General features: G+C 33.3%; 1 protein-coding gene across 3 annotated transcripts; it reads right to left on the bottom strand.

Moving 5' to 3' along the window:
• Positions 1-3,539: 3,539 nt before the first annotated feature.
• LOC147498093 (1-acyl-sn-glycerol-3-phosphate acyltransferase 2-like) lies at positions 3,540-7,945 on the bottom strand. 3 transcript variants are annotated; one of them, XM_086560257.1, is made up of 6 exons: positions 7,689-7,939; positions 6,350-6,389; positions 6,143-6,216; positions 5,842-5,901; positions 5,364-5,441; positions 3,540-4,005 (listed from the first exon to the last, which is right to left on the bottom strand). In XM_086560257.1, exons 2-6 carry the CDS (start codon positions 6,375-6,377, stop codon positions 3,922-3,924), a joined length of 324 nt encoding a protein of 107 aa, XP_086416383.1. In that variant the 5' UTR covers positions 6,378-6,389; positions 7,689-7,939; the 3' UTR covers positions 3,540-3,921. The 3 variants fall into 3 exon arrangements, 2 of the variants coding, with proteins under 2 accessions (XP_086416383.1, XP_086416384.1); XM_086560258.1 differs by lacking the exon at positions 5,842-5,901; XR_015195372.1 differs by lacking the exons at positions 3,540-4,005; positions 6,350-6,389 and having other exon boundaries at positions 5,263-5,441; positions 5,842-5,894; positions 7,689-7,945.
• Between the last annotated feature and the right edge of the window lie 4,227 nt (positions 7,946-12,172).

The following is a 12,172-nucleotide window of genomic DNA, read 5'->3' as shown; positions in this document are numbered from 1 at the left end:
CGAATAACATGATACGAATAACGAAATGACAGAATGCTAAGAGTTGAATCTAGATAAAGAATTAGGGGAATTTGATTCCACCTTGAATCCAATTTAATAAACTAGCATAGAATTATTGTAAACCAATTCTTACATTCTTACGATAAGAATTGGTCGTTCTAATCCCTAATTTATACATGACATTTCTACCAATTCATAACTAGCATGTGAGGTCGTCCACCCATTCTCATGGCGAATCAACGACCTTCTAGAGTATAATAGATTCTTACAACGATTCTATACTACATAATTAAGTTTTCATCAAGGCTTCATCAAACCCCTATAATGGAGGTTTAGCCTTGATTCATCAAACTATCATTTCCATTGAATTAAAACTAGACATAATATAAAGATTTGAATTTTACTAATTTTAACTAACAATACTTCAAATCTAATTAATAACTAAGAAATGAATAACAAACAATAATTGAAAGTAGATCTAAACAAATTTAAATGACAAAATTGAAATTAACAAGAACTACTATTTTATTTATCTAATGAATGAAGAACAATGATTCAAATAATTAATCTAAAACAATGTATGAAACTAATTAATTAACTAATTGAAATTCCAAAAAAACTAGGTCTACAAGCTATTTTAATGGCTACTTTCTATTCTAAGCTATCTTATTATATCTTTCTTAAGAGCTTAGTCTTGTTTTATGTAAAGAAGAAGACCAGATCCACAATTTCATGCATGGGCTGAGGTCTCATGTTTTGGGCTGGAAAATCGAGCCCAAAGCCTAATTTCTTCAGTCCACAGAGCCCTTTTCATCTGGCTTTGACTTTAGAAGACTTTTTGTCTACTTCTACTCCTCTGATTGGGTCAAGGCTTAAACCATTAGAAAGCTCTTTCTGATTCGGTCGTTTTGACATAAGGTAGGCCCAAATCCGAGGCCTGAGTCCAAAGTTATGGTCTTTGGAAGTTCTTCTGACTTGTGCATTGTTTCTGCCCGTGTTGACTTTTCAGCTTTTGACCGGGCTTCATAAAGGCTTTGTCTCCTTGAATCTTGGCCTTTATCACAGAACATCTTAGCAACCAACCTTTTGCTCCTTGATATCGCCAAAGTGGCACATTTCTGCACATAATTAAGTTCCATGCCTGAAATACATAAAAGCACGTAATTAGCATTAACTCTAATTTATTACTCGCATAATTGGTCTAAAAGTAGTATTATTAAGGGGTTAAAACTACAGTTTTGGGCTCTTATCCCTTATCTATATCCCACATATCTTCCACAACCATCCAATTTCTCACGATCATTCACTTGGCCACCCTTTCGTTGGAGGAAAAACAATAGAGTACATGCTCGATTAGGTTCTAAATCAATCAGATTTCACTCTCATTCCATTAAGCCACGCCATAGGAAATCTTGGTGCTTAATGTTGTTTGGGGGTGCTTTTTGTGTTAATTATTTATGGAAAGATCCACAACTATTTAGATTGTTGATATTTTTGTGTTAATTTATTTATTCATCATAATTTTGTTTTTCCAAAATATTATGGGAGTACACCATGAGTTCCATTTTTAATTTATTTATTCATCATAATTTTGTTTTTCCAAAAATAAAACATATAAAAATTAGAAAATTAAAAACATAAACATATATTAGTAAGTCTTGGGAATCTGACTTTAAAAGACCTACGTTTTGTACAAAACCACCTTTTTAGAGTATAGGCCAAACAAAAATTTTCAAACTTAAAAAGTGTTTTCAAATTTTGCTTGAAGGTGGCGTATTTTGGTCTTTCATTTAAAATTTTTTTTCCACCTTTTTGCCTATCATATCATGTTTACTCCTATAGAGTCTAGGTTAGTTAGTTAAGTAATTTAATTGTGCTATTGAATTATTTCATGAACCCCCTTCTCCCAAATTGTTTGGGGGTGGTATATTTAAATTTAGTACATTGTACGTTCACATATTAAAATTGTATGTATAAATATCGAAATATAGAACTTTAATATAATATAATTAGGTACCTTAATTTTGTGAAATTTCACTATTTCGCGGAATTTCAAATGCTAATCCTATAGGATCCACGATATGTGTATACTTGAATTGTGAACGCATATTATTATTTTATTTATGTTAGAGTCCGTTTATGTCCCAAGCGCTATTTATTATTTCAAGAAACTCATATAGGAGTTGCATATGTTTTAATTTATTTATATTAGTATTGATTCACCTTCTTTTTCAGGTACTCCCATTTACAAGCACGTTTTTATGGTACTCTCTATCATTTATTTTCATTCCATATTTTGGGGACAAAGCATAATTCTGTTTGGGGGTGGTATAGAAACACGTTGTAAATGTTTAAGCACATATTAGGTTGTATATTATGTAGTAATTATCGTATAAAAAGTAGAAAAGTATAAAATCAAAAAAATAGTTTATACTATGCACTTAGTGATAATGGTATTGTTCCCTTCACTATGATGATATTAGTCTAGAAATCTCACATAGTACTTGAACTAGGATTTAATTTTTGAAACTTAGATTAATATGTAGGTAGTAGTCATTGCATCTTTTCATTAACATCTTGCATGAGCATCTTTGATTGTACTTGACAATATTTTTTTGAGACCTACGTTAGAGTACTTAATACATATCTTGTGAGCATCTAGCCTAAAAAGCCTCATATGAGTGAAATATTTGAGTAATGACACAAGGGATAAGTAAATTCCGAGTAGAGAAATCAAACATCCACTTACTTGATCACCATACCATATCCTAAGCGAGAATTTAGGCCATCTTTGGATCGATATAACTAAAAATTCATACCTATTAGTAATTATCTACTAGTCACCCCTCTGAGCCTTTCAATTAGCCTTTTTACAACCACAAATACTTTACCCATACTTTTAAACCAATAAAAATGAAAATAAGCCTACCAATCTTGAATGAGTTTGAGAAATAGGATAAGTAAGGAAAATAAAGAGAAAGACCTGTGGAAAACTAAAAATTAGTTAGTTGCTTCAGAAAAGAAAAAGAAAAGAAGTTTCCATCTAAAGAAAAGAAAAGAAAAGAAAAGAAAAATAAAAATAAAAATAAAACAAACACTAGGTGAAAATAAGACTTTTTTTACGGGTGAAACCTGTCAAAAAACACTATTTTTGACTGACATTGCCCATCGTAAGGTCTGTCAAAAAATTCACAGTCGTTTTTTTTCTTGACGGTTAGTTACCGTTAATAAATTTAAATTTATTTGACGGGTGGTGAACGTCAATAATAAATAGAATTGTTGACGGTCTATAACTGTCAAATTGTGCTATTTCACTAGTCAAGTTTGTCCGATTTTAATGGAATTTGGGGTGCAAATTTGAAAACTATTGACGGTCTACTATATCAATTTTTCTGTATACATAAATTTTCTTGACGGTCTATATCCGTCAATTTTCTGAGCGTTAATGTTTTTTTAAAAAAAGAAATTTATAATATAAATTTCATATCCATTTTTCCTGCAAGAATTAAACTTTCCAACTCAAATCAACATTCTCCCAAAATACAATAGATACGAAAGTATATTCTTTCATCAAAACACACATGTGATTCTTCAAAACACCAAAATATTGTAGCAAATTACATTACATGAGTTTTAGTATACTCTATATACAACCATACTTCTTCTTGTGTATGCAAAACCAACTAGGTTGCACAAAAAAGGCAAAACTACTAAAATGAACAAAAAAAAGTTCACCAACTCACATCAAATTGGCTCCACAAAAGGCATGGGCCATGTGATTGTGGTATCTCCAATTGAACTGTCGCCAAATGTTCATTCCCCAACATATAACTCAGTTGTGTAATAAAAAATATCGTCAATTGTTATGCTATATGAGTCGGCAGATGGTACGTCATTAGACACGTTTCCAAGTGCAACAGTTCATTTCCCGAAGTTCTTTAAAAGACATCGTGTGGATGGTGGAACATGTGACACTTCATCAAGAACACATGATTGTCTTCTTGCCTACAGTACCAACATCACATGTATAAATGAATACAAGTATACAAGTTCAACTCTCAATAAAAGCACAACAATATTTAAATTTAAATAGACTAACTGAGAACATGTCCAGAACAGCCTAAGCACAAGTGTGTGTAGAAATTGATGCCAAAGACATATCTCAAGCTACTTCCAAACGCCTTAATACATGTCTCAAGCTATTTCCAAACTTCTTCGTTTTCCCCTCTTTCTTTTTTCCTGTTGCACTTTTACAACCTTGATTTAAAATATATGATTTTGTGACTAATTCATTTCCCAGCGGAACTGTTGTGGCATATTAATGTGAAGAAAGTAAAGGTGAATGATAAACTCTTATATACGTGTGCAGTCCTCTGGAGCTTTTCTTGATCAAAAGGAAAATTAAGGGACCCTCCTGGTTATCTATTTCAAAATTTTCCACATGTGAAGCCCCTCAGCGGGTATGGGTTTTTGGACTTCATCTCTGTAATACTTTTCATGTAGATATTGGTCAATCAACATCATCTATTTGGTTTTAGGAATATTAAAAGCCACTTCAATGCAATTGGGTTGGGCTATATATCGGAACAGGTAAGCTGGTGTAAGTTTGAAGTCACTGTTGATTGTCCAAAGGACATAAGTATTCCATCTTCAAAATCCGCACTTGAGATTCCTCTTGTAACAGTTTCAGCAATAAACTTGAAGACAGTCATAAATGAAAAGCAGAACGTAAATGAGATTGTGTCAACATTTGTCATCTGCTTTCATAAAGCCAAGGTATCTTCTATGTCCCTATCTTGACAGTACATGGTATTTGCTTCTCATATTAAGGGGAAAACGTAGAAGTTTGGAAATTAACAATATTAAGGAGAGTGATGGATGGGAAATGCTAAACAAGAAACACAGCTGCAGGGCTCGAGTTATTCAAGCGGAAGGGTGATCTCGTTCTAATGAGCAAAAGGAGGATGGAAGTAACACAGGCCCAATTATAGAAGAAAATGACAGAACGTCAGAGAGAGAGATGGGCAAGAATTTATCCACCCGTACACCAGCAGAGAATCCAGCAACGATTATAAACAAGGATGAGGAAAAAGATGTCTCGAACAAGGATGGGAAGAAACCAATCTCACTGCAGCAGGGAAGCACTAGAATTAAACCTATTGTAGGCAGTAATGAGAATGGATTAGATAGAAAGCTGCCCAAGGAGACGACACATCGCACATAACATAAACACAGGGAATAATACTAATAAGAGCAACGAAGGGACAAAGACAAGTCTCCTAATACAACCTCAATTACATGTTATTATAATCTCCACCAGTTGTATTTTATGTTCTGAACACTGTAATTACATGTTAACCTACCTTCAAGGTATTTTCATCTTTAGCCCAGCTTCTTTCAAGAAAGACGTAATCCGGAAACCACATTGACCAACCAATGACCTGCATGGATCAACCACAACTTGTATGTTCAAAATCAAAGACTACTCAGACTCCAACTACACTCGAAAGAATATTAAGGTTGAAAGCACAGGCAAGCATACCCAGCTGAAATTTTCAAACTGACTTCAAAGGGAGAGGGGGAGGAAAATGGATACTGGGATAACATGGATGTTTTATCATACTCGCATAAGGCTTGATGGTTGTCATGGCCAAAGACCAGGGCACACTTTAGTTGGCCATGATGGTATCCACACAAGGAACTGAAGGAAGTAATGAAATCTTACAAAAAAAGTACCATGTTTCTTCAAACTAATAGTAATATGCTTTGTAATTTTAATCACCAAACCAAAAAATCCAATCAAAGGCTCTGTATAACACTCATAAAATAAATGAAACTCACCAAAAGGAACTTTAATTGTTTCTTCATCACAGCTAATGCACTGCCAAGGCAGCCTGAACGTTGTCAAAAGTAGATAGGATTACCAATTACTTCCTCTATTCTAGGAAAGTATTAAATAATTGGTTCCATAAGAGATGGAATGCAAGGCGTGCATGAAATCAAATTCTCAATTCTGATGTCAGACTGTTATCCCTATTGTGTGCTTACAGATGCAGATACATACATGTGTAATGCATTTATTTTATTTATGAGATATATCGTGCATCCTATGTGACTTATCTAAGAAGTAAAAGTTATTCACCTGAGCTAAAACCCATCCAACAAGCCAATCGATGTCGCTTTTGTGATTGCAAATGAGCAGGGCATGCTCCTTACCTGTAAAATTTACCATCACTCACACACATTACTTCTTATCAGAATCTCTCACAAATATATGTTAGTTGATGCATGCTAGAAAAACTATACGTAAACAACACTTCTACTAAACTAAGACAGTATCCTGGCTTACCCATTAACTTAAACTCTTCAAGATCCATGTATACTTGGACTTGCATCCAAATGATTCATAAATAATCAAGACAATGTGACCAGTATTTGCAGTAGAGTACAGGTGAACGTTACGCAATTTTCCAGCTACTGATAAATCATTTCTACCTCTTAATTCCAACAACTAAAATCAACAAAATACAAGAAAAGAAAAAAGACAGTTCACCTTAACATGAGCCCACTAATCAATAAGCGAAACAAGTTCCAACCAAAGCAATTCAGCCACTTTTCTATTAATCTTCCTATAACTACTTTTTGATACCGGTTGAATAAATACAAAACAAACCAACATCTTCACCAAGAAATCGTTAGAATTGAAATACAAAAAATCATTAGAATTGATGGACAACACCCTCAACACGACAAACCAACATCTTCACCAAGAAGTGCATCCAATTAAAGGATGAAAACTTCCATTACTCAGTAAAACGAATGGTGAAAACTCACAATTTTAACAACAATAATTTACTCAAATTTTTTGATAAAGCAATAAAAAGTCACAACGTTATACAATATTAATTCGCAGTAACAATAGCATATCAATAACAATGATAATGATATATGTTTCATTTCTTAAAACAAAGAAGTCTTTTTAAACAAAGAAAAAAAACACAAACCTTTAGGAGATGCAAACTAACTAAAATTCAATCAAAACTAGCTGTAGTAGTGTTTATGCAAAACGACCAATTTAAAAAGTTAAGAGTTTTGACGCAACCCATTACAAGAATGGGAAAAAAAAATAAGGGTTATGATACCAATTTATACCTCTACAACATACAAGAACAATCTTCTACAAAAATAAACAACTACATACTAACTGCTATAAGATACAGCAAGTACTGATTGTAATACTACAAAAATGATATTTCACTCTAGGCTCAAAGCTAGTAACAGATATACCCCCAACATATATAACAGATGAATTAGCTCATAGAGTTATAGGTGCCATAAATAATTGAAATAACTACAAAGAAATTGTACCTAAGTTCAGACTTATTCAAAAGAAGAGTAGGTGAAACTCCAGTCAAATTGTTTATCAACAGAATGATAGTTCTTTGAAATTGTTTTTTTTTAATCATTCATTTCTTACAAATTCAATAAATTGAACTGACTAAAACTCCTCAATCACTTAATAATTCACCCCACAACAACAATGAAATATTCACAAAGCAATTTTTTAATACACCCCCATATCATAAACAAACCCTCAGCAACTCCAATAAATTTCATGAGAAATATGCATCATCCTAATATACTAATTAAAGAAAAAGTAACATCTTTTCTGAATAAAAGAAACAAACCGGTGAAATTGAAGCGTGCTGAATTTGTTAGCTTTGGCGGAAGTTGTTTGAAGTTGCTGTAGAGATTAAATTGTTAGCTTTGGCTAAACTTGTTGTATATGACGGCGAGTTTTTGGTTTTGAGTTTTAACCAAATAGAAACCGAAAGAGAGAAACTTGGAAAACAGCGAAAATTTTGGGGGGAAGGTATTCGCGCTACGACTGTGGGATTTCGGGGAATTTTTTTTTGACAAGCTTGGACCATCAATTTTTTGTTTGACGGTCATGGACCATCAATTTCATAAAAAGCCCATCAAATATATTCTTGACAATTAGTACCCGTCAATTCCTATCCGGGCCAGGAGTAAAAAAAACCATGTTTTCACCTAGTGAAAAACTCCAAAAACAAAATAAAAGGAGTCAAAAAGCCAAAATAAAAAGGCTATGGATGGAAACAAAGTGTTGAAGCAAAGTAAGACACTATTATCTCAGACTTCTTTATTTGAATATCCATTCCATTTCTTTTTAAACCATCACTCTAATCCCGTATCACCTAATAAAGACCTCTAGCTCAATTAGGAATATGTTGGTATGATAGTAAGTGGTAGATGTGTTTGATTGACCTTGGCTTTCCTTGGATTGTCATTGAGATTGTGAGGAAACATGTGCCCACTGCACACTAGAGTTAGCAAACTTAAGTGGAAAAATTTGAGTGTTATGTGTTTTGACACATTCCTTGTGAGAACCTACTTAGACACGCTATTCCAAAAGTTTCAGAAACGGACCTGTCATTGCATTTCATAGCATAGTTCATTATATAGTTGTTTATCTTAAGATGATTTGATTATTTTGCATGTATTAATTTAGGAGTTAGATTGATGATCCTTGTTTAAATGCTAGTGAGATGTATAAATTTTGAGATAAAATTAGGGGACATTACTTTTATTTCTTAGTCGTTGTAGTATAAATGAAGTTTATAAGTATCTTATTTGGAAAACTCTTACGAGGCTATAACTCATCCACTAGGGAAGTCTTAGTGGTTTAAGGCCTTATTGCATATGGTCAATACATTGGCACTCTACGAAACGAGATTAATAAGGACCACATTTTTGGCCACTTATCTATTTTTATTTCTCATCTTTGCTTGAGGACAAGCAAAATGCTATTTGGGGTGGTGTGATAAGCACCTAAAAGTGTAGTTTAAACCCCTGAATATTATTCTATTTAGGCCAATTATGTTTATAATAAATAAGAGTTAGTAATGTTTACGTGTTTTTGTGTATTTCAGGTCTAGAAGCTGTTTATGTGCTTAAATACTCCATTTTGCATGGAAAATGAGTCAAGATGATTGCTGAGGAAGTTCTACATTTAAACCCCAAGAATCATGAAGAAAAACCTTTTTCACACCCAGTCAAAGTTGGGAAGTCAAAGTCAATTCGGGTAGAAAAAGAATAGAAAAGTAAATAGAACTTCAAATGGGCGTATCTTTTGACTCGGTCCTTAGAATTGGGTCTACTTTATGTCAAAATGACCGGCTTGGAATAAGCTTTCCAATGGACCCAGTTTTGCCCTAATCAGAGCTATAAAAGTGGACACAAAGAGTATTAAAGTAATTTATAGTAGAATTGGCCCTTTTAGACTTGACCTAATGGACTTTGGGCTCGTATTAGAGGCCCAAAGTCTAGCCTCCAGGCCCATGCACGAAAATATAACCCTAACCCTCTCCTATATAAAGAGGGTTAAGGCTAAACTTATTATCTCCTTCCTCCCCTTAGTCTCTAATTAGTTTAGTATAGTCGTAGTTTAGTTTAGGGTTATAATTAGGTTTAGTTTGTAGCCACCATTAAAACCATCAATAAAATCTTTAGTTAATTCAATTCTCTTTACTCTTATGTCTTTATTTCATTATTTAGTTAGTTTAAATCCAATGACACAAGGCTAAAACCTCAATTAGAGGGGGTTTATGAAGCCACGTGAGGATGATTAATTAATTTGATTGGTTATTGTTTTAAATAGTGTTTTAAGTTTGATTCTTATGATTGTTTAGAGATAAAAATCATAAGAGTTGAACTAGAGTTTAGAGCCACCATCAAAGAGATTTGTGGTGGAGTTAAACTCTCATGCTACCATGATCAGAGATGAGTTAGTATTCACTAGGGATTAACAAGCAATTCGATAACCAACCTAATGGTCGATCAGATTGTGTGGTGGATTACCCCTCTCTATATCATTCTCATCATTTGATCTACTTTTTTAGCACTTATATTTACTATTTTCTTAGCCTCATATTACTCTCTCATTAGTATAATAATTAGCTAGTCTAGATTCATTACAAGTACGTGCAAGCAAGAGTGGATCGAAAATGATTACTCCCATATAACAATTGTTTTAGAGTGTATTATTATTATTGATTAAGAATGATTTTAGCATGTTAGAACTATTATTTTCACATCTAATTTAAATATCTTGTCACTTATCATGAAAGATGCATCTTAGCACCAAAATGAGCCTTAATCATGCTTATTATGAAGACTAGAAGCTGCTATGAAAAAGTGCCGAAAAAGTCAAAGTTAAAGGTCATAATACCAGAAATGGAGGTCCTTATCTCAAATTATGGCATTCTCCAAAACCTACCTTGATCAAGAAGAAATCAAAAGGCAAAATCAAAAAGTAAAGTGTGAGGTGTCTTAAATGTAATGGAGAAAGGCAAATCTGTAAAATGCATAAAATAGTGGTATATAAATTAAAAGTTAGGGAGAAAGAATGCACCAAGACTTAATCTAGTGTCATGTAAGATTTAATTTCTAGTCTTTTACATTTTCAAGTCATTTTACCTTATTGTGCTTCATTTCAATCTTGTTATTTTTTTTTTATTTCAATCAATCAATCAATCAATCTTCTTTTGTTGTTCTTTGTTTCAATCTATCATTTCAATCCTTTTTTAAATGTTTTGCATTATTTTAACTTTCAAACAACTTAAGTTTTCAATGTTCTTCATTCAAATACAAACTAAACAAGTCCTAAACTAAGAGTCTACCTTATTTCCTTCAACTCCCAACATTTGATCTCTAAACAATCTATGATGAACCACATTAAAAACAAACTTTTAGATACTCTACTACCATATATTTCAAATGGTGCCACCGTCATGGATTGAAGGAGCAAGAGTTCTTGGTTGAGCATCTAAGGAGGAAACACCATTCTCACATTTCCATTTCTTATTTTTCTAATTTTTGTTGTTTTATTTCATTGTTTTTCACTACTAACTTACTTTTCTGCAATTCCAGGTTTAAGATCAACATACTGGAGAGGAGCTGAAGCTGTGGAAGAAAACCGATGGAAGTTCACCAGAACTGGACGGGCGACCACGTGGGTGACCGCGAGGCCACCTCAACAGTCTAGTACCCAGTTTTTTGCCAGTTCAGTTGTTTTGTGATATGTAATTGAACTCCAGACCCGGATTTTGTAATAAAGTAGGACAAATCAGTAGAACTTGTTTGTAATAGATAGAGATATAAAGAAAAACGATTTTTTTTTAGAAAATATGAATTTTGATTGATTATATTGATGAACTTGGGTGAACACTTGGTTGAAGTTCTAAACTTACCAAGAGATTAGATTTTTCATTGCCTTGAGAAGTTCAAGTGTGTGAGGCAAGTCGTAAATCATCGTTCACTCACTTTGAATTAACTTGGTAATCAACACTCTAACTAAGTTTAACTCTAGTTAATCTAGATAATCATTCTTAACTAGTTAATCTATCTGGTTAATAAAGTATTAGTTTAGTTTCATGTTTTGGGCCCTTGAAGACAAAGTTGTTTAATTATTAAAAACCCAACTTATGGGATTTTTAAGTGGACCTTTATTGTAACCTAAAATAGGGAAAAACTCGAAAGGTTGGGCCTGATTCTTAGATCACATGCCAACCGACGTCGCCTTCTCCTCAAGCAGCATATAAGCACGACTTGAGAGGTAAATTCTAAACCTCCTTGAAGCCCATGTAAAAGGATACCTTGTGTATTCAAACATGCTTACATGATTGTTTAAAATTTAATTTCCATACTACAATTTACATTCACGCATAAGGCTAAACCCGAGCCATATAACAACCATTGGGAAGTCATTCCCCAATGTAGATAAATCGGACGATGCTTGATTATTGAATCCCTAGACCAAAAAAATGAATTAAAATCAACTAATTAGAGCCTAAAGTAGTCATGCTCCTCTAGAAAATGACAAAAATATAGCCATGAGGATTGCGAGTAATCAGTTACCAAATTTCGGTGGACCAACTACCTTCCTCACTCCCATTTCCCAGATTCATCGTGAGTGAGATTCTTGGTAGCACACCACTTAGTAAAGTGATTGCCTACTCTTCTGAGACATGTAGTAGATCCATCTTAGTATCGCGCCCAATTGTTCCTTTGAACAGGGCATAATAATCTATAGACCAAACAAATATTTTTAAAAATCCAAAAAAAAAAGAATTTCTACTATTTGTGCATC

Source organism: Coptis chinensis, chromosome 5 (genome assembly GCF_015680905.1).
Source record: "Coptis chinensis isolate HL-2020 chromosome 5, ASM1568090v1, whole genome shotgun sequence".
In the NCBI taxonomy this organism is placed as follows: domain Eukaryota; kingdom Viridiplantae; phylum Streptophyta; class Magnoliopsida; order Ranunculales; family Ranunculaceae; genus Coptis; species Coptis chinensis.
The sequence above is the reverse complement of the archived record's forward strand: the minus strand, read 5'-3'. Positions and strand labels throughout refer to the sequence as shown.

Bases quoted from the DNA above. Each gene is read 5' to 3' on its own strand.
- LOC147498093 (XM_086560257.1), bottom strand. From the start codon at position 6,377: ATGGATCTTGAAGAGTTTAAGTTAATGG. The intron at 5,442-5,841 runs GTGAGTTTCATT...TGATCCATGCAG, and splicing joins AACAATTAAAGTTCCTTTTG to GTCATTGGTTGGTCAATGTG. The intron at 4,006-5,363 runs GTAGGTTAACAT...TTGGTACTGTAG, and splicing joins AAGATGAAAATACCTTGAAG to GCAAGAAGACAATCATGTGT.